The sequence below is a fragment of the Apostichopus japonicus genome, chromosome 17, assembly GCF_037975245.1.
Source record: "Apostichopus japonicus isolate 1M-3 chromosome 17, ASM3797524v1, whole genome shotgun sequence".
Classification (NCBI taxonomy): Eukaryota; Metazoa; Echinodermata; class Holothuroidea; order Aspidochirotida; family Stichopodidae; genus Apostichopus; species Apostichopus japonicus.
In genome coordinates, this window is record NC_092577.1 from 5248566 (window position 1) to 5274605 (window position 26040).

At 37.7% G+C, this 26040-nt stretch overlaps 2 protein-coding genes and 1 long non-coding RNA gene across 5 annotated transcripts in view; 1 reads left to right on the top strand and 2 right to left on the bottom strand.

Moving 5' to 3' along the window:
* LOC139954660 (E3 SUMO-protein ligase NSE2-like) overlaps window positions 1-26040 on the top strand; it is a 78729-nt gene that overhangs the window by 33019 nt on the left and 19670 nt on the right. The window contains exon 1 of one of the 3 annotated variants that reach the window (XM_071954572.1): window positions 2973-3003. The exons of the other annotated variants lie outside the window; for them this stretch is intronic. Coding sequence (XP_071810673.1) covers window positions 2988-3003 — 16 coding nt within the window. The 5' untranslated portion in view covers window positions 2973-2987. Of the gene's footprint in view, window positions 1-2972; window positions 3004-26040 lie in introns of those variants that run through there. 3 annotated transcript variants of the gene reach the window in all.
* On the bottom strand, window positions 19779-23788 carry LOC139984709 (uncharacterized). Its single transcript, XR_011799153.1, has 3 exons — window positions 23352-23788; window positions 21687-21901; window positions 19779-20541 (listed from the first exon to the last, which is right to left on the bottom strand). It is a non-coding gene; the product is annotated as an uncharacterized lncRNA (long non-coding RNA).
* The window catches only part of LOC139954652 (interferon-induced very large GTPase 1-like), a 287324-nt gene continuing 286397 nt past the window's right edge, over window positions 25114-26040 (bottom strand). The window contains exon 5 of the transcript XR_011788151.1: window positions 25114-25947. The gene's annotated coding sequence lies outside the window, so the exon portion shown is untranslated. The remainder of the gene's footprint in view (window positions 25948-26040) is intronic.

Sequence of the window (26040 nt, forward strand, 5' to 3'; positions counted from 1 at the left end):
AAGCGACTATAGTGGGTTCCCGTAAATACAAGTATTACATCCCTGGTACGTTTGAAGAGTTATTTCACAGTATTTGGTCACAGCTTGGAATTGCCTTTGTCAGAGAGGCTGTATAAGGGTTCGAATGTATGCTTTCTAGCAACACTGATGTTAGAATTGGACAATAACAACAATACATTCTATCTATGTATGTGTTTCTATAATAAATGTACAATTGTTACCTTATTAGAACAAACGTTAATCCTTCTATCCAATAGACAACATAATGATTGATCCATTCACCGCTTTTGGTTAGCAAATCCCAAAAATAGAAATTTGGTATGTCTTGTCGAGTATTATTCACGATGGACCCTAGAGGACCTATGGGGCCCTCTTGACCTTGGGACAATTGGCCTTGGAAACTCCTGTCGATTTGTTCCTCGCCTCATCTTCTTATTGGGTAATCCGGCACAACTAATAAGCCGGTAATACCTTCACGGCAGTAACTCGTAGAGGAATGACCCCGATTTTGCAAAAACATTATTACGTAACCTGCCAGTCATCAGGAATATTGAGATCACCAATGAACCTTTGGAGCAAGAAACATTAAAGTCCATATATTTTTTTTATGCAAAGAACAGACCAGAAAACACAGTTAGGAATAAATTTGCATGAATGACAAAGAAAAAAGCAAATTTGATATGAGAAAGGCTAGATTTGTTAAAATGTATAAATCTCAACCGTTCTCTTTTTAAATGAAAAAATCCACATATGAAAGCATGAGTCAATAGTCGTATGAATTATGAGACTATACACGATTATAACGAAAATACGAAGAAATAACTAAAGCGTTACTTAGTGCACCAGTTTGTGATGATGACGTCATTTTGACGGAATCCGAAATGTCTTCGTCATCCCAAGGAAAGAGAACTGCAAAAAAAATTGGTGAGTCCCGTGTAGGTATATCCATCATTATAATTCAGTTGAAGCTTGTTGTCTGCTTCAAAAAAATGACCTAGTAGCCATGACGTTTTCTCAAATCCTTTTCCCTGAAAGGAGAAACATTTATATATACGGGAATAAATATATTTTAGTCATCCGCATCCGTTAGTTTCAATTTAACTTCATGAAGTATTAACCAATCTCAATTGATTAATATATTTGATTAGTTACCAATAAATTCGAAGTAGAAATATTTCACATGCAAAATGTGTGACGTCACCATACAGGCATTGTCGGTCTTAACGGTCATATCGTGCCATAACTCGCCGTTATCTGTCGTGACCTCAGAGGGAAATCCAATTAAAGAAATTATGATCAATAAGATTAACATTTCCAAATCTGTGCAAAAATTTCAGTATATAAAACTTGATCGTTATGATACGAGATGAATAAAGTACGGGTGTTATTTAGACTGATACGGTAATGTTGGTTTAGTTCCGGTCACAATAGATTGGTGTGAATACAATATAATCAATATAAAACAAAATCATCATGTTTCTTCGTTTCTTTTGTCCTCTCCTTAGACGGCCGAACTTGGGTATTCGTTCAGTCCGTTCCATGATACTTTCATCCAAACTCTTATAAAAGGCTTATCTCTCTCTTTTTCCTTTCTTTTGCAGTGGTCGGATTTAGCGCATCAAGGCTAGATTAGGCAGGGTAAGTATACCTCCTTGATGCAGATAATCACAATGTCGTTATCGCATTGTGCGTTCCATCAGCTATTCATTAAAGTAGCAGGAACTTATTTGCTTTATTGTTAATCAAATGAACAGCTATAATGCCATACAGGCAGATAAAAGACTGGTTTAGCTGATCTAATGATGCACTGTATAGGCCTACACATGCGGGCCTGTCTGTGTACGCTGTATGTGGGCTTTCATTATAAGCAGTTGACAACTTAACCACTATACCTTCAATGGGACTGCCATGGTTGAGAGTGGAACAATTTGTCTGTTTGCACAGGTTCTATCTTGGGTGACTTTTCTCAAAAGTAACTTCATTTGCACATTTCGGAATGTCGGATTATCTTCTCCACAGTTTTGGTATTCCTTTGTTTTTGGTAACCTCTATATATTAGTACCAGTCTTATTTATTGACAAATGTTCCTCATCGCGGTTTCCAATGGAACAATTTTATATGGCTTATCATTGGCAGATCATATAAACGGAGTAATTCGCGTTTATTCCACATGAACAAGCTGCTGGAGAATATAGTCATGTCTATAAGTCAATGCGAACAATTTGCACTCGTTTAACATTATAGAGCGCATTATACTAAAAATTCGACATACCGGATATTTCGGCAATATTTTGGTGCCATATATACTAAATATGTTGACCAAAATATATTCGTAAGGAAATTTGCCATTGTAATATAACATTTGGTTCCGAACTGAGACACGAATAATATATATTTTCGATACCCACAATATCGGAACTAACTACATCATTTGCTTGCGTTCGTGGAGGCTGACTGGATTCGTAAAGGAATAAAATACAGGATTTTCGGAACTAAATAAATGATTCGCGGAACTCAATACAGGATTTTCGGAACTAAATAAGGATTTTCGGTACTCGATACAGAATTTTCGGAACTAATTAAGGACTTCGGAACTAAATACAGGATTTTCGGAACTAAATACAGGATTTGCGGAACTAAATAAAGGATTTCGGAACTAAATACAGGATTTTCGGAACAAAATATACGTTTTCTTGGAACTGAATACAGGATTTTCTTGTTTTTTTCGGAGTGATTGAGAGTATGACGGAACTTGCGTAGATCACTGAACTGAACGGAAAACCCATACGCTGTACCGAACACAACAATCAAACGGCGCCATTTTAAATACCCTTGCCTTGGATACTTTCAGGGGATATATTTATTTCCAATTTTAAGTTGTGTCGGAATCTATCTGTCCATCGTGATGATCGACTGATCGTTTGCTTCGCCGGTCCGTGGTAAGTAACTAGGGACAGTAAGGGGACCAAGGGGAAGGAAGGGAACAGATGAAGAAGAAAAACCGTGAGTATACTTTTTCTTAATCTACATGTTCCGGTTTGTCTTACTAACACCAGAAGAGTTGCACTCGAACAATGTTATTGACATACATTGAGACCCATTTACAAAATGTATTCAACGGATACAAATCAACCTTAATAATTAAAAACCCAAGAAGTAATTATAACCATTATTTGTAATTCCGACTAACTACGTATGGGCAAGTTAAGCCGTTTATTCTATCGATGAAAAAAAAGTGTGCTTAAAATTCGGACTTAATGAAACATATCTACCAAATGGGAAACTAAACAAGTTTAATCGCTACAAAACTTGCCTAATTACTTAATCCACTCCCAATATAAAACTTCAGTAACTTAGCTCACGGAGAAGTCAATCAACATAACCAGCGATTATAAGAAATCTGACATTTCATTCTCCTTTTAAGAGTGAATAATATTTAGCCTATCCATCTGTACCTTGATTTCAATCTCTCCAAGTTCTTCAAATTTGAAGACCACGAAAGTAAATCCATTATTTTCTTTGCCTCGTATCTCGCTTGTATCTTAATCACTGATGATAAAAGCGTAAACATATTTATGAAAATATGTCAGTTGAGTATACAAGTGTTTCTTCACATTTTTCACACCGTGCCTCGCTGGGAAATATCAAAAAGATATGTTTTTCTCTGCGAAGAATAGTGAAGGTAGTGGGTTCTTTGGTTTATGGAAATGCACTAAAACTATCAAATGATAATTTGGTATATTTACTATGCATAATCATGCTATTTGCGATTGCTGGTGTGGTTGTAAAGTGGATGCAATAGTTTCTTTATTTCAATCATAATAAACTCGGACATCAGCTTGTTTGTTTTTATTGTATTTCAACAACCAACATTACCTCGGCATTCCACCACACCTTATCTCCCCTTCCCGAAAAAGTATGCCTTAGATATACTTTAAAACGTGCGCATTTGATGCACAAGTGCATCAAATGCAAAATAATTGAGAACGGAAGCTCACGAAAGGCCCGTGTATTTATATGTACAAACGCACAACCGAACAGCATAGTTGCATACCTGCCAAATTCGATTCCATTCTCGATGCGGCATCGACAGTATCGCCACAGCTACAACCTATCCTGAAAATGAAACCGTGTCAAGTTCAATGCTATGTGCACTTTTCGGTGATGTCAATATATAGTAAGTTACCTACTTACCAAAACGTTGTTTAAGGCTTGTAACACATTGTTTCTATTTATGTAACGTAGGCTTAATAATGGTCTTTTGTTGTTGTGTATATATTCATAGATAATTCTGTAATGTTTGCCACAGACTGAATATATTCATAGACACATCTGTTATGTATAGGTGTTGTAGGCCACAGATAATCTTAGAAATATCTGTTATTTTAGTTTTGTAGGCCATATATTCATAGATACATCTTATATGTTAGTGTTGCATGCCACATATATTCATAGATGCATCTGTTATAACAGTGTTGTGGGCCACATATGTTGATAGATACATCTGTAATGTTAAGGCTGTAGAACACATACTGTATGTTCATAGATACATCTGATATGTAAGTATTGCAGGCCAGATACTCATAGGTACATCTGTAATGTTAGTGATGTAGGCCACAGATATTCAAGGATACTTTTGTTATGTTAGTGTTGTAGGCCACAGATATTCATAGATACATATGTCATCATAGTGTTGTAGGCCACATATATTCATAAATATACCTGTCAAGTTAATATTGTAGTCAACAGATATTCCAAGATATATCTGTAATGTTTGTGTTGTAGTCCATAGATATTCATAGATACATATGTTATGTTAGTGTTGTAGGCCACAGATATTCATAAATATGTGTTATGTTAGTGTTGTTAGCCATATATTTGATACATATATCTGTGATGTTAGTGTTGTAAGTCACAGATATTCATAGATATATCTGTTATGTTAGTGTTATAGGCCACAGATATACATAGATATATTTTTATGTTAGTGATTAAGCCACAGATATTCATAGATATATCTGTTATGTTTGTGTTGTAGGCCACATATATTCATAGATATATATGTTATGTATAGGTGTTGTAGGCCACAATATTCTTAGAAATATCTGTTATTTTAGTGTTGTAGGCCAGATATTCATAGATACATCTTATATGTTAGTTTTGCATGCCACATATATTCATAGATACATCTGTTATATCAGTGTTGTAGGCCACATATGTTGATAGATACATCTGTAATGTTAAGGCTGTAGGACACATACAGTATGTTCATATATACATCTGATATGTAAGTATTGTAGGCCAGATAATCAAAGATACATCTGTAATGTTAGTGTTGTAAGCCACAGATATTCAGTGATACATCTGTTATGTTAGTATACTAGGCCACATATATTCATAGATACATTTATTATGTTAGTATTGTAGGCCATATATATTCATATACATTTATTATGTGAGTGTTGCAGGCCACTGATATTCACAAATACATATGTTATGTAGGTGTTATAAGCCATATATTTATAGATACATCTGAAATGTATATCTTGTATATTCATGAAAATGTGTTTCGCACAGGAATGCATAGATTAATCCGTTATGGAAGTCATGTAAGCCACCGATATTCATAAATAAGTGAACTAATTTAGTTTTGTAAGCCACATATATTCATAGATTTATCCTATTCGTAAGTATCATTATTCACATATATCCATAGATTAGCTGATATGCAAGCAATTCACCATACAGATGCTTTGGAAATACACCTTACTGCCAGGGGCCATAGTGCCAGAAGGGTGCGTGAAGCCATTCAGAGAGTCAGCTCTCTTTCCAGATCATCTACTTTGGCAGTGAAGGACGAAAAGAGAAGAGATTGCGACAACACGCTCCCTCTGGTTGTTACTTTTCACCCAAATCTTCCTCCTCTTCAGCAAATCACCTCTAACAACCACAACATTCTCCTCACTTCAGATAGACTCCAACGAGTCGCCCCTGAAAAACGCACCATCGCCTACAGACGAATACGCAACCTACGAGACCTTCTTGTGCGTGCTGCTGTTCTACCTCTAACTTCTAACCCTACACCCATTCAGCATGGTACTTTCAAATGTGATCGTACTTCGAGATGAATCATCTGCAGCCACCACATTGTTGAATCCGATTCCATCACGAGCCACAGCATCAAACTCACACACAAGACTAAGGGTCACATCACTTGCACAACCACCAATGTCATCTATCTGATCTCTTGTAGAGTTTGCGGCATCCAGTATGTTGGTGAAACCAAAACCACCCTCAAGCGATTCTATGGTCACAGATCCACAGTCAACATCATGAAGACTGAGACCCCAGTTAGAGAACACTTTAACCTTCCCAACCATACCATTAACGACATGTCCCTACAGGAGATTGAATCCTTAGGTAGCCGTCCTGACCTAGTACGAATCAGCTGAGAGAGAGGCTGTGGATGCAACGCCTTTGCACCATTCAACCTCATGGGCTCAACATTCAGGAAGGACATGACTAACTTTTCTTCTGTTCACCCCTCCTTCTCCCCTTGTCCCCCCCCCATCACTCCTCTTCTCATAGCTGTCTGCCACCCTTTTTTCTCCACACCTTTCTGTCTTTGTCCTTCTCCAGGATATTCCCTACCCCCTTCCCTTATTAATCCTCTCTTTGTCCCCCAACTGTTTATCTTCTACCTCTCCTCTTCCCCTGCTGGTTTCCTTCTTTCTTCTCTCCATCCCTTGTCTACTAATCCCCTTACATCTATCCCTTTGTGCTCACCATGCTCATTAACCTGTCTGTATTCTGTGCGTGTTTTGTCCCTTCTGTTACTGTTACTTGTCATTCAGCCTTTGAAGAAGATCCTGCTAGGATCGAAACGTCAGGCCAAATTACTTTACACATTAATCCTTTTCGTAAGTATTCTAAGCTACAGATATTCATAGATTATTCTGCCTTGTAAGTCATACATATTAATAGACAAATATGGTTCGTATGTATTCTAAGCTACATATATACATAGATAAATCTATTATGCACGTGATATAAGCCACAGATATTCATAAATATATGAAATAATTGAATTTTGGAAGCCACAGATATTCATAGATTAATCCTATTCGTAAGTGTTCTAAGCCACAGATATTCATAGATTATTCTGCTTTGTTAGCCATACATATTAAAAGACGAATATGATTCGTATGTATTCTAAGTCACAGATAACCACAGATGAGTCTGCTATGCAAAGCCATACATATTCCAAGACGGATATGGTTCGTATGTATTCGAAGCTACAGATATTCATAGATAAATCCATTATGTAAGTTTGTAAGCCAAAGATGTGATAGATTTATCCAATTCGTAAGTATTCCAAGCCACAGATATTCATAGATTAATCTACTATGTAGGTCATATATATTCTAGACAAATATGGTTCGTATGTATTCTAAGCCACATATATTCATCGATAAACCTCTTATGGTAATTATGTAAGACACATATATTCATAAAGAAGTAAACTTATTTAGATTTTGAAGCCACATATATTCATAGATTAATCCTATTCGTAAGTATTCTAAGCCACATATAGTCATAGATTATACTGCAATGTAAGTCATACATATTTCTAGACAAATATGGTTCGTGTGTATTCTCTAAGCCACAGATATTCAAAGGTATTTATAAATAAGAGAAGCCATTTAGTTTTAGAGGCCACAGATATTCATAGATAAATCCTATACCTAAGTATTCTAAGCCACAGATATTCATAGATAAATCTATTATGTAAGTGATATAAGCAGGGCGGATCCAGGGGGGCCGACCCGGCCCCGGCCCCCCCCCCTTTTTGGAAATCAGTTGCGTTTTCTTTATGTGGGAGTACTTCAAATTCCTAATAGGCATAACTTGGTGAAAGAAAAGCCTAATATATATCCAGCTGCTCTTCCCTGAAACGCGATCGTTTTTATTCCAAATTTGAAACTAAGGCAATTATCAGGCCTACGCGACATCACGTATTAATTAGATACGGTTCAGTACTATAGTGCTGACTATTACTGTCAGGGAAAATCAATGCACAGTTAGCAAGTATATCATAATTATCTGAATGAAAGGGGTGTAGGCGGTTTTACACTATCTAACGCAACGTAGTCGCCAAGAACCTGAAGTATTTTTAAGGGAGGGCCCGAGGAACATGAACTTATAGCATGCTCCTCGTGGTGAAACATAATTGCACCTATTAGGTGAATTCAGTGTACTGTTAATAGTAGGAGAGACTAGTGTAGGTTCTTATGACCAACTAGACCGGTTTCTGCTCTCAAACTTTATAGGAGGAGCTTCATCAGTAGTAGCCTTTGAATATTTTATATTCGGCCTGGGCGTCTCGTTCTCAAAATGCATCTATTTTCTGTGCACGAGTTTTTATGGACTCATAGTGCAGCTATAAGAGCATCTAAAAGAGCTTCGTGTGAACCTTGAGAGTCAGCTGATTCTTCGTTAGTATGAAACCATGAGTTAACAAATAAAACTTTGAGATTTTGGGCCTTTTTGTAGGCTAGAATCGGTTCTTTTGGAAGCAGTTTGGATAATTCCGCGTGCAGGGGCGTAGCGAGCGGGGGGGGGGGGTTGTGGGGGGTGTCACACCCCCAATAATTTGGTGGCTGTCGGCAAATTTTGGGTCTGTCGGCAAAAGGAGAAAAGGTGAAGAGAGCGGAAGGGGAAGAAAGAAGGAAAGCTGAATAGAGAAAAGGAGAACGGGAGCTTCTTTATCGGTTATTTCGATTTTCCAGTTCTTCATCTGATAAACTCATTCACCAATCCAATCACCCGACGCCTGCAAGTTAAAAACCTCTCGGCAAATAACTGATAATGTCACGGCCGTCAGTATGGCTACTGTAGCCAGGCTCAGCTAGACGAGTGCCAGAATCGCCGGCAATTCAGTGAAAGAAATGGAATTAAAGGCTTCCGTATAGGCCGTAGCCCATGAGTCGTGCTATCGTGTGACAACGTGTTGTTATTATCCTCTGTTCAGAATGACGTTATCGCAGATGTCATTCGTTCTCCGTGGAAAACTTAAGGACACGGCTCACGAATTGTACACAATTTTTAACGTTTCTCGCTTGTATATCAATGAATGTTGTTATTTCTCATTACCGGAAAGTTTTCTGAACATTTTCATCACGAAGTTTCACTATTTCAACGATCGGTGAAAGAGAAAACACAGTTCGATAATTGGTCCCAATTAATTCTTCTTCTGCCGACTGCCATAAAAATACTATCGAGATGGAAATTCTACGGTGCCAAATTTGACTTAAAATATGCACCAGATTGCATCTAAGGACGTTTCAAAACTAAAAATTTTCCAAAGGGGAGGGGGACACCCCCTCCCATTGGTTTCAAACTTTGGACCTTTGAAGATTTTCAAATCTAGGTATGTTACCTCGGTGTGTAATATTTCTACCGTAAACTTTAAGAAGCGGTGAATTTCATTCAACCTGTTTACTAGTTGTTCAAGTTCCTGAGGTGAACCGTCGTAAAGCAATAGAATTTCATCTCTATAGCGGAGCCATTTTAAGATTTTATTATCTGTCGGTAAAATCTGGTTTTCCAGTCTATGCATGACGATATCACAGATTTCCGGAGAGGCTTGGCTACCCATGGCGCAACCGTTCTTTTGTAGATAGAATTGGTTATTGAACTCGAAACAGTTTCTTGTTAAAAATAAGTTCAATTAGTTTGCGCATGGATATGGAAGATATTTTATTTATTCCATATTCGCTTTTTTCCGCCGTTTCATAGACTTCTTGACATATATCTAATGCCTCCTCTTGGGGAGTATTGGTATACATGGCGACGACATCGAGTGTAGCAATTACTACTGCTTTTGGTAACGGGGTGGCTTCCACAATTTTCAGAACGTGATTTGTGTCTTTCACATAGGTGCTTTGTTTTAATACAATAGGAAGCAAGAAATAGTCCACAAATTCCGATATTTTTTCGGTCGGTGATCCGTTTCCGCTTATTATCGGGCCCTCCCTTAAAAATACTTCAGGTTCTTGGCGACTACGTTGCGTTAAATAGTGTAAAACCGCCTACACCCCCCTTTCATTAATAAGTATATCATAATTATCTCATTGAATATATCTTGTTTTATGTTTTTTCTTGGGGTGAATCTGGTGTCATAAGTTTCGCGCAAAAGAAAAAACGAATCGACGCAATAATAGTGTATCCATTGTACATGCACTGTTGAGCGTTGTTATATATGTGTCTATCGAGAAAAAATATGTGCACAAAAAAGCGTGTCTGCAACGTTTCTGGTTTTTCTAGTTTTTGGCGAAATGTTTCACTATTTTGCATCTAAGCACTCACAATTAACCAAAAATTTCCAAGGGGGAGGGGGACAACCCCTACCCCTAGACCCCTCCCCCAGGACGCAGATCACTAAAGTGCTACCATCGGGATGTCGGGCCCCCCCTTTCTCAAAATCCTGGATCCGCCCCTGATAAGCCACAGATATTCATAAATATATGAACTAATTTAGTTTGGGAAGCCACAGATATTCATAGATTAATCCCTTCCGTAAGTATTCTAAGCCACATATATTCAAAGATTATTCTGCCATGTAATTCATACATATTACTAGACAAATATGGTTCGTATGTATTCTAAGCCACAGATATTCATAGATATTCATATATAAGAGAAGTCATTTAGATTTGGAAGCCACAGATATTCATAGATTAATTCTATTCGTAAGTATTCTAGACCACAGATGTCTATAGATTATTCTGCCAAGAAAGTCATACATATTACTAGACAAATACGGTTCGTATGTTTTCTAAGCCACATATATTCATAGATAAATATATCATGTAAGTGATGTTAGCCACATATATTCATAAATAAGTGAACTAATTTAGTTTTGCAAGCTACAGATATTCATAAATTAATCCTATTCGTATTTATTCTATACCACAGATATTCATAGAATATTCTGCTTTGTAAGCCATACATATTCCTAATCACATATGGTTCTTATGTATTCTAAGCCACATATTCATAGATAAATATATTATATAAGCGATGTAAGCAACAGATATATTTATAAATAAGTGAACTAATTAGTTTTGTAAGCTACAGATATTCATTGATTAATCCTATTCAGAAGTATTTTAAGCCACAGATATTCATAGATTAATCTACTACGTGTAGGTCATACATATTCTTAGAGAAATATGATTGGTATGTATTCAAAGTCACAGATAATCATAGATTAATTCATAATTTATGTGATGTAAGCCACAGATTTATATGGAATATTTTGCTATGTGAGCCACATGTATTCCTAGACAAATGTGGTTTGTATGTATTCTAAGGCACAGATATTCACGAATAAAAGAAATCCTTTAGTTTGGTAAGCCACAGGTATTCATAGATCAGTCCTATTTGTAAGTATATTAGATTACAGATATTAATATTTTATTCTGCCAAATAAGCCATACATATTAATAGACAAATATTGTTGGTATATATTCTAAGCCACATATATTCATAGATTAATCTACTATATGTAGGTCCTACATATTCTTAGATAAATATGATTCGTATGTATTCTAAGTCACAGATTATCATAGATGCATCCATAATGAATGTGATGTAAGCCACAGATATTCATAGAATATTTTACTATGTAAGCCACATATGGTCCTGGACACATATGGTTCGTATGTATTCTAAGTCACAGATATTCATAGAAAATCCATTATGATAGTGATGTTAGCCACAGTAATTCATAGATTAATCCTATTTGTATTTATATTACACCACTGATCTGCAATATAAGCGATACATGGTCCTAGACAAATCAGGTTTGTATGTATTCTAAGCCACAGATATGAAGAGAAATCCATTATGTAAGTGATGTTGGCCAAAAGTATTCTTAAATAAATGAACTAATTTAGTTTTGTAAGCCACATATATTCATAGATTAATCTGCTATGTCAGCTATACATATGTATAGACAAATATTATTCGTATGTATTCTAATTCACAGATATGCATAGATATTCATAAATAAGTGAAGTAATTTAGTTTTGTAAGCCACAAATATCATAGATTTTTCATTTTCGTATTTATTCTAAACCAAAGATATTCATCGATTAATTTGCTACATGGGTCATACACATTCTTAGATAAATATGATCCGTATGTATTCTAAGCCACAGATTATCATAGTTGAAACCATAATGTAAGTGATGTTACCTACAGATATTCATATATTTTTTCTATGTAAGCCATAGATATTCCTAGACAAATATAGTTCGTATGTATTCTGAGCCACAGATTATCATAGATGAAACCATAATGTAAGTGATGTTACCTACAGATATTCATATACTTTTTCTATGTAAGCCATAGATATTCCTAGACAAATATAGTTCGTATGTATTTTAAGACACAGATATGCATAGATATTCATAAATAAGTGAAATAGTATAGTTTTGTAAGCGACAGACATTCATAGATTAATCTGCTATCTAAGCCATAGATATTCATAGACTACTATACATCCTTATAAGTGGTGTAAGCCACATATATTAAAAAAGTGAACTAATAAGCCATAGATTTTCATAAACAATTATATTACGTATGTTTTTGTAAGCCACAGATATTCATAGATTAGTCTGTTTCCATTATGTAAATGGCATGAGCCACAGATATCCATAGATAAATCCATAATGTAAATTCTGTAAGCCCGGTGTAAGTAGTTTTGTAAGCCACAGATATTCATAGATTAATCAGTTAGTTAGGTCATACAAATTCTTTGATAAATATTATTCGTAAGTCACGCAATTAGATTCGTCTATTTCGTATGTATTCTAAGTCACATATATTCATAGACAGACAGACAGACAGACAGACAGACAAACAACATTTATAAAGCCCAGCTTCTATCAGTGCCACAACGACACAGACTTGCACATATGGGCTAAAAAACAAAATTAGACCATATCATATGCAGACAATTTGTAAAGAACATATGTTTTAATTGGCGTTTGAAGGGGTCATGGCCTACAATTAGGCGTATGTTGGTAGTGTTACGAGGGCCCATTGTAGCCTAACGCTAGTCACTGCTAGTGAGAAACCTAATGTTATAATATAGAAAGTCTTCAAAATTGCCTACGTGATAAATCAGTATTTGAGAAATTAGGTCGGGTTACCGTGTCAGAATGTTATAATACACGATTGTTCTGGTATATTCCTTATGATGACACGCTGGTCTCGGGTTAGCGTCGGTTTACGTGGAATCGCGTGTAAGCTGTGCACGGCATCTTCGTGGATTCTCTGGAATGTTCGCGAGCGATGCAAAGGACTTCCAAGAAAAGAGAAACTGGGTCAAGTGTATCGAGAAAGATCTAGATGATTCTTGACATGGCGAATCGTATATAAACCCGCCCAGATCGGAGAGTTTCTCAGTTTCTGTACGAATACAAGCGACGACACATATTATATCATTGTACTATATATCGTCAGTGCTCAACTACCACTATTTTCTGAAGGATTGAGATATCGATACCAAGATTGATTCTACACTTCCATTCAGAAGTTTGAAGAGGACTTTACTGTGATACTACAGTTTTCAGTCGTTATTGCGGAGAAGGTGAAGAATTTCTGTCTCCGTTGAGGAAGTTCGTTACGCCAGGAGTTAGTGGCTATAAAGCTGATTTTGGACTGACTCTGGTAATATTTAGTCGGCGAGAAGTTCGACTTGTGCTTCACTCTATTGTGGCTGGAAGTCCGTCTTCTATTTTGGAGCATCGCCGGAAAGAAGGTGACTGCTATTTCTGGGATCGCGAGAAACTTCGTCGAGGACCAGTGAATTTCGCGGTACAACTGACCGAGAATCGTCGTCATCAAGGTCGTGGCCGCTGAGGGATATCGCCGTTGGAAGAGACCAGCGTGTTTTAAAGTGTATCCTATCTTGTTAAGTTTGTGAGTAATTTTCTATATATTTGTAATTACCACTTGTTTTGTTGGTTCGAAATCCATTGTTCAATATATTTACGTTCTTATTTAAAATCTCTAGACTCGTCAATTTGTCTGTGTTCCTTACGGAAACGAACCCAGGCTTGTGTCTCGTTAAAAATTAGTTATCGAGACCTCTCGCATTCCAACGTAACAGTAGGGAGCGCATTACAAAGCTTTGTACCACTGAAAGCAAAATCCCTGGTGCTATACTTTGTATGGACTCTAGGGATGACAAGGAGTAATTTGTCAGGACGAGAAACAACAATAAGTTCTCTCAAGTAATTAGGTTTCAGTATTGTGAATACAATTATGGACAAAGATGATTTTAAAGTAAATCCGATCTTTGACTGGGAGCCAGAGTAAATCATGAACAATTTCAGATACCTCATCGCGCCTGCTACGACCATAAATAATCCTTGCTGCGCTATTTTGGTGAGACTGTAGTTTGCTATAAAATTCGAGTTGATACCATAGTAAAGATAGTTGCACATGTCAATTCTATAAATAACAAGGGAAATTAGAAGATTTCTCACAAGGTCACGTGGAAGAAAATATTTGACTTTAGAAATATAACGGATCAGAGTAAAGTCATTAGAGATTGTGTAATTGAGTATTGAAAGCTAGATGGTGGTCAACATGAACACCGAGGTTTTCGGCAACACTAACGAAGCGAATTGAGTGCCTATCATGGAGATTAACCCCACGAATTACAATCTGTTTTAAAATAGATTTATTGCCTAGTAACATGATTGTAGTTTTGTAAGTTGAGCTTCAGAAAGAAACGAGACATCCAGTTCTGAATTGTTGGAGACATTTCAAATTGTCATGTGTAAAACTTATATATTGTTGTTGGCTATCAAAGTGTATATAGATCTGATAGTTATCCGCAAATCCCGCCACTCTAAACCCTTTCGAATGAATGACAGAGTTAAATAACACCATATATGTACAATTATATATGCAATTATTTATTATATATTTAAGCTGAAGGTTTACAGTCTTGTTCAAAGCCAAGGTCATCTTGTACGACTTAACATCACTTAATCCTTGTTCATTAGTAAATTGTCACAGACAATCCCTCATGTGGCACTACAGTGCATCACATATACGTGTCCCCTGGTGTACTTCCGTCGGGCGCAGCCACAAACCGGCGCACGCAACTATATTAAAAAGTCCCAATTTATACACCGGTGAAGAGAGAAAATAGAGATTAAGTGCCTTGCCCGTGGGCACAACGTAATGAATAAGTTCTTCAACAAATTAAATGTTTCATAAGCCACCGAGATTCATAGATAATATTCTGATATAGATAAGTATATTATGTAAGTGATGTCCGTAAACATGATTCATAAGTATTTTAAGCCCCAATGTTCATAGATAAAAAAGTCATGAAGGTTCTGTGGACTACAGTTTTTTAAAGAGAAAGATGTTACTTAAGTGTTTTAAGGCTCAGGTATTCATGAATTAATTATGTTACGTAAATGTATTCAGCCACAGATATTCATAGCTAAATAGTTAACGTTAAAGTACTTAATTAAATTTAGATAAATTTGTTATGCACATGTCCTTAGTCACCGCTGTTCGTATATGAATTAGCTACGTAAGTTTTGGAAACACCCCAACATTCATGAAAAATATGTTAAGAATGTGTTCTAAGCAACAGATATTGGTAAAGGTATATATGTCTCGCAAACGTTGAAGATATACCATGGATAAATATTGCGTGGTTCATTTTAGATCTGCTATTATTCTGGATTATTTAATTGGCAATTTCTTGAGCGTCAAAATCACTGTTCCTCATCGCAGACCGCAAGCAACATATACAGTAAGTATCACGAATGTTTTCAACTTGAATAATGAAAAATAATAACATTTAAAAATCACGTAGGTCTTATATGTTTATTAAAAAAAACATACAGCTCGTCGTTTAAAAACCCAAAGGCGGCGCCCAAACCAACTCCAAACTAAACGACGACTTTAAGAGCAGGCCCGATAACGGCGAGTTTTTCGACTCCTCCGGCGGCACAAGATCCGCCGGTCCATCAATTGTGCCCCCACCACGTGTTCCGGGGAGAATTTCCCCTCTCGTTTCAGACCCATACGCGCTGGATGTCCAACCCTCAGAGGCTTTTATCAGAGCTAGGGGATCGCCTCGAAGACTTCAAGGACGACCGGACGTCTAGAGTAGGATCGGATGAGAAAGAAGTGGAACCGAGGGGAACCACCCTCCCACCGTGGAGGCCGCTTCGTAAAGGCCGCATCCATATTTAAGCTGAGACTGGGATCTGAGGACCCACCAGACCAAAGATCTAAACACTGGAAACAAGTCACAGCGACAAAGGCACAGCGACTGGAAACAAGGCACAGCGGCAGTGGAGACGACGGGAAAGGAGGATCCCCTCTTCCGCTCTTCCTTCTTTAACACCCAAAAAGGACAGGTCCTGGAGATAAATCTCAAATCACTGAACAAGGCCTTCCGATTGGCCCACAAATGTTTATCTCAAAAGACTTGCGTTAGTCATCCCAACCTTGCGTAGAACATTTGGGCAGCTTGCGTCGAACTGATGTCGACTGCCAACGGTTTCTCGCCTTCCCCTGCAAGGGAAAACACTTCAAATGTGTGGCGCCACCATTTGGCCCGACATGTTCCCCAATAATCTTCATAAGAGTATCGGGCGCCGTGGTAGCGGACCTAGGTCGAAGAAGTGTTTGTCACTACGTGTTACTCGACGAATAGCTGGTAACGGGAAAGTTTCGCCAAGAGGCTCAATTCAACGTGATCCGCTCCACTCCACTCCAACTTCACATCCACTTCTTCGATCCAGAGCGATGTATCCTAGACACGCCCATGTCGTTAGAAACCCTAGACGCAGCCCATCCCTCATGGTGGTTAATAAGCGAGAACAGAACGCACGGGCGTCCCTTCCAGATGCCGAAACCCCTCACCTCTATCTCCTCAGACGCTACATTGAGGAGCTGGGGGCGTGCCTCAACAACGTCACGATTGTAGTGAAGTGGGAACCCTGCAGGCGGGAGTTGCATATCAACGAACTAGAGATAAAAGCCAGAGCCAGAGCCCTTTGCCATTCCGACAGTATTTCTAGTCTTGAAATGTCATGGTCCAAGAAAAAGAAGAATTGGAAAGCTGGTAACGTTGCTATAGCTATTCCGGTTTTCAAAATATGCCGAACAGCTGGAATGCTCCTTCAATGGGAAATAGATAATAGCGTTGGCTCCTCACTGCAGGTTAATTGTTATGTTAATGTGACAGAGTGGAATTTTTCCCTTTTTGGTCTCCCAAGGTCTTAGTCATCTGGACAGGTTCAGGAAGTTCTCTGCCCTTCCTTATACCATTTGCATATTCATTAGGTGAGTACTGCTACCCATCATGTTACACAGGTCTACTTTGTTCTCTGCTCCATAGTACCTAACCACATACTCTTCCACAATGAAATAGGGCTTATAGCAGGCGCGTATCCAGGGGGGGGCGTTTGGGGCGCGCGCCCCCCGGGTAAGAAAAAGAGGAGAGAAAAAAAAGAGAAGAAAAAGGGAAAAAAGAGGAGGAGGAGAGGAAGGAAGGGAACAGAAAAAGAGGAAAGAGAGAAAACGGAGAAAAGGAGGGAGTAAAAGAAAACTGCCAAGACACCGGGAAGAGAAAGAGGAACAGTGACATCATTACAGCGCTGATCCCTATTATATACACATGGCCGGGTAGCCAATGACGGATCGAGGACTTCGGAAGGGGCGTGCGCCTCACCCTACCCCTTACACCGACAACTCCATTTTTGACGTTTCCATTTTTCCTCTCTCAGTAATGTATCTATATAAATACTATATATGGTCTATCATAACGCGTGTGTGTGTATGGACGCCTTAAACAATTGTGCTATGAAACCAACTGTGGCTGGTCTCGAACTCGACCTCCGTCGTCGGGGAACATGACGCATTTCGGGAAGGGGGGGGGACCGCCCCCCCGAGCATATTTTTTTATGATATCGCTAGTAATTTCAAAATAGAAAATGCTTAGATGCAACTTACAAGGCATGGGGAGTGTCGTTTCCAGCGACCTGTGAGGCATTTTCGGCCAAATTTTCTTGTACGCTTCGCCCCAACTCGTGGTGGCGCTACGCTTAGATAGTTTGCCAACAGGCTTCGCCCCTCCCTTGGCAAATTATTCGCTGCGCACCTTTTCGAATTTGTAAAGCAAACAGCAGATATCACATCATATCAGTGAGCATGAAAATGGCGGTTCCAGGATGAACAGCCTCAAAACTGTCGATGTGTGTATTCATAGGAACCCAATTTGATTTGGGGGGTTGTAACGACTTGCCCGATAAATATAACCTAATTTTTTCGCGCGCTCCACGCGCGTTCAACAAGTGAATGTCAATACCATATAAGCAGCATCGGTTATTACATCGCATGCCATCATGTATAGGCTACCGTACGGTCACTGAAAGTTGCGCAGTGTACCGCGGGATGCTAATGTAAACAACGAAATGTCTTATGTAGATGGAGAAAAAGCATGGAGGTCCAATTATGTCAAATTCTCTTTTACATTAGTAATGGCAAATTAGTCGACCAAGCTTAGAACTTGATTTTAATTATCAAGGATATATTTTTTCATTTCCTTTAGCTATTCATCATTGCAATTTATTTTTCTTTCAGCAGGACCCCCCCCCCCGCCTCCTACGCCTATGTGTGTAGTGTTCGGTTTCGGAAATATCTGATATTATTTCATTTCCTTCAACCAAGTTTTATAATAGCCGTTATAAGAGGGTTTAATATTTGTACACCAATAAATTAACTGTGTCTGAATTTTCGAAAATTTCCTTACCAACATTCTTCATGGTACTTCCCTCTACTCGTGTAATTTTGACCTGTCTGTTAGGGGTTGAAGGAGGTTTTTCTATATTGGTTGTCCATAGATGACATTTTTTGCAACATTATGGGTATGTTTTGACGACGAAATGTCTTATGTAGATGGAGAAAAAGCATGGCGGTCCAATTATGTCAAAACTCTTTTTTACATTAAGTAATGGCGAATTAGGGGCTGCAGCCGCCCCCCGCCTCCTACGCCTATGTGTGTAGTGTTCGGTTTCGGAAATATCTGCTATTTTTTCATTTCCTTCAACGAAGTTTTATAATAGCCGTTATAACAGGTTTTAATATTTGTACACCAATAAATTAACTGTCTGAATTTTCGAAAATTTCCGACCAACAATCTTCATCACACTTCCCTCTACTCGTGCAATATTGACCGGTCTGTTAGGGGTTGAACGCGGTTGTTCTATATTGTTTGTCCATAGATGAAATTTTGCGCAACATTATGGGTATGTTTTGAGGTTAGTTTATTCACGAGAAACGTGATTGTTCAAATTCTGAACAAATAATGGGCTTGAAACCTTCAAAAGTGGGGCTGACGGATATTGTGTGCCGCGACGTAAAATCACCTACAAAAGCAATGATCCACGGGAGATGCGATGAGGTCGAACATGATTTGTGACTGGTGACAATCTTCAAAAAGGTTATGGATGGAAAAAACTATTGGGAAATACTTGGTTCTCAGGCAAAAAGTGTACACCTGGTTGGTTATTTTCAAGCCCGAGAAGTGCCATTTGCGGTGATCTGGGTGGTATTAAAACAAGAAATTTTCTTGTACGCTGCGCGCTAACCGATGGTGGCGCTCCGCTTAGATAGTAATTCGCGCCCCCCGGGTTAGAAAATCCTGGATACGCCCCTGGTAACGTACACTGAAAACTTAAATTGGTTCACCGACTAACATAACGTTAGTCCATCTGGTGCCTCTCCCGACTAACATAGCCTTAGTCAGTTGCTATACCGACTAATTTATTCCTTAGTCAGTTGGATTTCTTAGTCGGTCATCCTAGTCCGTCAGCTTAGTCGATCAACAATTTCTTAGTCGGTAAATGTATATTAGTCAGTTACATTAGTTGGTGACATTAGTCGGTCTTTACCGACTAATTTATATGAGCCACCGACTAGTTTATAGCAGGTTTTACATTATTCAGGATGGTGCCTCTCCCGACTAACCTTTCTTAGTCGGTATCGACTGACTAGTTGCACTGACTAGAATCACTGAAAGAATTAAACCAGACTAGTTTCACTGACTAGCATCACTGAAAGAAAAGAGAGCAGAAGAAACACAAATAATGTGTACGTTGGCAGTATTTATTTCTGATAAAACTTCTGATGTCTACAAAGGCTGACTTTTGACAGATAGAGAAGAAATCGCTGTAAACAAAAATCTGAAAATATGATTTTATTCCAACAAAGTTAAGACAAGTTAATGGATCAAACATGAATCGCAAAAGTATAGCACTGCACAATAATGCAAAGTTGAATCTTGGGCAAGGGTTCCTCATGACTTTCCTTTTAAAGTGGTACCCCAAATCGACACCAGTTAAGTCTTCACGAACAAAGAGTGTTTCTCTTAACTACAAATGGCCTCCCACTTGTCTTCAGGAAGCCAAAATCTGCACCATTATTGACCTGTGAACAGAAAATATGATATACGTGTAAGCACAGATACAGATATAGCACATGATAACTCACATTATCATAAACATACATTTACATTAAAATTTTATAACATATTGGGAGGTATACATTTAAATCTAGGTCCCTCAAATTATAGGCCAGGAATAGCAGCTTTACCAAATAATTATTAGCTTTGCACATCATAACACCAAGTTATTTTTCAAAGCTTAATAATTATGTTAATCATGTTAATAATGATCCCAATAGACCGGGGGCCCAGAGGGTTTGGTTAGCTGGGAAGGTAACCAATTGCCTTGTACATCACAATGTTCACAGTGCATTCCCCCAAAATGCCCATCCCCCCCCCCCTCATTGATCTAGGTCAGCTCATGATTTAACCAGTTGAAAACTACTGGAAAATGATTGACAGGATTATATATGTAAGGGATGGGCGGACTCTGGCAGTGGTGGCCCACCAATATAAAATACTGGAAATGCCCATCCTTACATATAAAGTGATACCTATCATTTTCCTGTAGGTTTCAACTGGTCAAATCATGAGCTCACCTAGGTCAATGAGGGGATGGGCATATTGGGGGTCTACTGGCAGGGGTACCCCACCAATAAAAATTACTGGCAATGCCCATCCCTTGTATCTGAAGTCCTAACCAACATTTTCCAGTAGGTTTCAAGTGGTTACCTCATCAGCTGACCTAGGTCAGCCGTGAGGGGTCAATTGTTGATCACTGGCAGGGGTACCCCACCACCAATAATTACTGGCGATGGCCATTTGTTGCTCTTGGGGCCATACCTGACACATTGTTCTTACTTTGATGTGGTTACCATGAAAGCTGATCTAGGTTAGCTATTAGGTGACTTTAAAATTGCTCTCCCAGCCACATCCACCACAGTCGGTTTGCCAGTCGTCAGGTTTCATATACAGGAATGCATTGTGAACATTGTGATGTACCAGGCAATTGGTTACCTTCCCAGCTAACCAAAACCTCTGGACTCCCGCTCTACAGATCAGTGAAAATTTGACCAAACTTATGAAGCTTGCACGTAAATGATATACTAGACTGTTTTCTTTTTTAAAAACAGGTTATGAAAAGGATCTTTAATATCATTAAACAGTTGGGTACAATAGTTAAACTCACTCTTCCATCTTTTTTCTCTATGGTACTTGTTCCTTTGCCTTTTGGACTCTTGGATAAACTCTTTTGTTCTGCGAAGGGTACCAATATATCATCTTAAAACATGTCTGTAAGCCATATATAACACAGTTCTCCTCTTCTGTTGTTGCCTCCACACTGGTGTCGTACATCACAGGAAACCTCACCCTTGACTTAGATATTTGGCTTTTCAATTCCTGCTGGAAAAAAGAAACAGCAAAGTATTCATCATTTGAAAAAAATAAAATAAAGTTGTCACTACAAAGTTATGTGAGATTTGCTTCCACTATAGTCTCAAAAAACAATCCCAAAGTTTGAAGCAGACTGTATAAAGCTGAAAATTTGAACGAGAGTGTCATCACCATTGCAACCAGAATCAAATGCCCAGAATACAGAGATAATAAAACATGGGCTAAATCTTTGTTTGTTTTTATGATCTTTAAAAATATAAAATTTTAGAAACAGAAATGCACTGAGCCAACTTATTTATAGGCCTAATCGTTTTTAGTTGTTATTTTGCTTGCTCACATAACAAGCCTGTTTAGACCTAGGCTAGAGGAGAATCAGTACTTTGTTACACTAAGTTTGTCTTTCGGTCGTTTTGATTTAGTCTTACTAGTAGTACTAAAGTACATAATGGACCGACGAAGACTAGAGAATACCCAGAGTTTTAGCAACTGCGTTAAACTGTATCATCTGATCTATTATTTACGTCAATGAGTTTCATTCAATCTAGGATCAAAAAGAGAAAACTAATTAATCTTAACCTTTAAACTTTGCTACTAAACAGATATGCTTGAATTACAAATAAATGTCAAAAAAACATCATAATCTACGAATCGATGCATATACATATACATAAACAGAATAATTTGAATTCGCGCAAGTGAACCCTGCACTACATTGGACAGAAAAAAAACGTGCAATTAGACCAAACTAAACATACTAAATTTTCCGTTACTTCTACATAAAATATCAATACAAATACAACAACTTACTCTTTTGGCAGTATACTAAAAGCACATGTTATAATAACTTCAGACTATCAAGCTTTCCTGAGAAAAAACGGTTAATACTTCTTACAGTAAACAAGTCGACCGTGAAGGAATGTCGCAATTGTTTCCTGGGCGTGACCGGAAATTAAATACTAAAAAATGATAAATGAAAAGGTTAAATAGAACTGAAGCGTGCATCCTGACTGCTCGCAACATATAATACCGTTGACTAGCCAACATAATTTGTTCAGCCTACTGTGACTGTACGTTTGAAGGTCTAGCCTTGCTTATTCAATATCACAAAGCCTACCCATTTAGATTCACATGGGAAATTACAGGAAATCTTTACCAAATGACTCGTGTGGACTTCAAATAAACTATTGAGACTTATAGTTCCAGCATTTGTTTGTGAATAAATTAGAAGATTATGTGCCACTGTTCAATCTAGCCCAATACACACGTAACACATTGTTAATTGGTGTTTAGAATGCACACTTTAGTGTTGAGAATGCACTGCAGTACCCAGTAGAAGCCTATAGGCTACTCACTGTCATTGCACTTGTGTATTGCGAAACGCCACCGTGACAACGGTAGCGTTACACTAACCATAATACAGTACTAGTGCCAGTGGCCTAACGATTAACTTTAATTTTACCTTCAAGTTAAAGGAATAACAGGTAGGCCGATGATGGCAGTTAATACCTCCATTCTTCTAAAGACCTTCTTGGGTGATTTACGGTTGAAAGTTGCTTAGAGTGATCGTATGAAACTATGCCAAGTCCAGCAAGCTGCCGTTGCCTCTCGGTTTCCAAATTGAAGTGAATCGAAGTGGGTTAAAATACATTAGTCCGTCGACACCGACTAAACTACGATTATGGCGTAAATCGGGTGTCCGTATCGTTCTTAGTCCATGGGCTAAAATACCTTAGTCCGTCGCCACCGACTAAGCTGCGATTATATTTCCCTTAGTCAGTGTAAACTGACTAAGAAGCAGCGATGAAACGAAGATTTTTGCTAGTCCGTGTGCATTGACTTACGTTACAGACTAATTTAACGTTAGTCCGTGGCAATATTGACTAGTTTATTTTTTCAGTGTATACATGGCTTATCTGGACAAGTGTTTAGTTCTTATTTTCTCTTCTCATTACAGAGGCTGTTTGTTTTGTTCGATTCCTTTGTTGGCAGTAAGTAAGTACTTTATTATTTCTAGACTGAATAAATTGGATAAACCTAGTGCAACTCTTCGTCATTGTCATTTGCGTGGATCACAGCTACTTCCCCATCCATCTAGATTCCCGAATCGCTTCATTAATCCATTTTTTATAAGTAATAATAATTCAGCCAAAATATGAACTTTTACCTTTATGTGAACCCCAGAGAGAACCACGATATGGCATTTAACACCATATGTCCCTTAGCAGATTTTTAATACAATGTAAACATGTAAAAGGAGGACATGAAACTCTTGTTTTCTCTTTAATTCAGCATCTGAGGAACTGGCCTAATCGTCTTTGTCTTAAACTAAGCAGTTCAGCTACTTTCATCGATGAGCGGTAGATGTTTAAAGGTCATTTCTCAAAAATTGAATACGGCGTAGTAATACAATCTGGACTACTAGCAGTGTTTCTAACTTAATTTGGTTCCGACGGTCATCATTTAAATGCGTGAAGGTCACATTAGGTCACAAGGCTTACAACATCTAACATCTGTCCATCTTGAATAAGGTTTAGTTAACGAAATCTGATAACTTAGGAAACCGAAATTTATCATATTTTCAAGCACGTAGGATTAAATTATTCCTTTGGCAAGAAAAAAATACATAAGGGTACTTTGCTAGAGGTTGAGCAAGGAAAATGCGTAATATTGCAAATACTAAATGAGTAACAACTAGCTTTCGGTGGGTAAATTCAAATCGATTGGTGATGTAATAGAATGTGTCATTTGAAAAACATAGTAGCTCATAGTAAGAGTAGCGAAAGGGCATAAAGCATTCGTTTTGCCTAATAAAGTGTACTCTAGCAATTAAAAAACACAAACATTGAAAGCAGTTGATTTTGTTCTCTTGAATTTTGAATTAAAAAATACAAGGCAAAACTAATCAAGTTTAACATCTTGAAGAAAATATTAAAGATATTGATTTGCCAATTAAGACAAATAAAATATGGTTATGTTGCAATATATTTCTATAATTGTAACTAACATAGTTACGTTAATTCGATTTCGGGAGGAGGGGGTAATGAGTAAGATTTGGTTTGCTAAGTGCGATCGCTCAAAATTGTTCAATATTGTGAACTAGGATATAAGTCGATTGAATAACATGATTTTATGTTCTCTCATATTTCCATCGTTTCTGAGTAAGAAGTAAATATAATAATAAACTACAGAACGAGCACAAGAAATGAAAGAGGAAAACAGTATACAAGTGAACTCATGTTTATTGAAAATATGAATTGCAATCCTTTTTAGGAGTGGTTTGGGTGGAGGAGGGGAGGGGGAGAGTAGGAGATGAAAGTTATATATCTACCAAGAATTGTGATACCCAACACTTAATATCTCAAAGAGTGAAAGTAGCTACTTGTTCACTGACATAAGATGATAATAAGTGTGGCTCCAAAATTTATTGTATGTGGTACATTGCTAAAAGTTTACAGATCTAAATTCATGAGAATGGTGACTATGAACTGGAATTATTTTCGGACACTGATAAAATTAGAAAATGCATTAAATGAGCCCCCTCGGCAAATGCTTCGATGAAGGCTGTATATCAATTTCAAATATGAGTGGCCATTTGTTTTAGATTTTTTTGGGGGAAAGGGTGGGCGGGGTTTTGATAGCACTTCATTTTGGAAGTATAAGGCAACAATTTTTTTTGTCGCTCGATGCTATTGCTGAACTAATTATAACGGCTGCTTGGTTGTAGAGGTAAATGAATTATTGATACTAGCAAATAAAAATCATTTTCAAAAAGGTATGAATCAACTTTTGTACGACATCACTGTCATGTACGCTTTACATTCACTTTGTAATTTCCAATGTTTATACTCTCGACTGTCTCCAAATGGAACAGAAGAAAACAAAGTAAATTAGCTAAATCAGAAGAAGCCCATCAATACATGGAGAAAAATTATAACACACCAACGTGTATTCGTGAATTCTACAAAGCTCAAGTCAGCAACAACCCTTCCCCTTTCGTTTTAGGTACTTGAACTCTAAAGTACTAGACAGACTTCTCTAATTATCCTATTCATCACCTTAGCTTTTCTATTGTCATGATGTGAAACTACCCGAATGGCTTAAATATAGATCTTATGCCCACTAGATCAAAAGAAGAACTGATAGCAGAA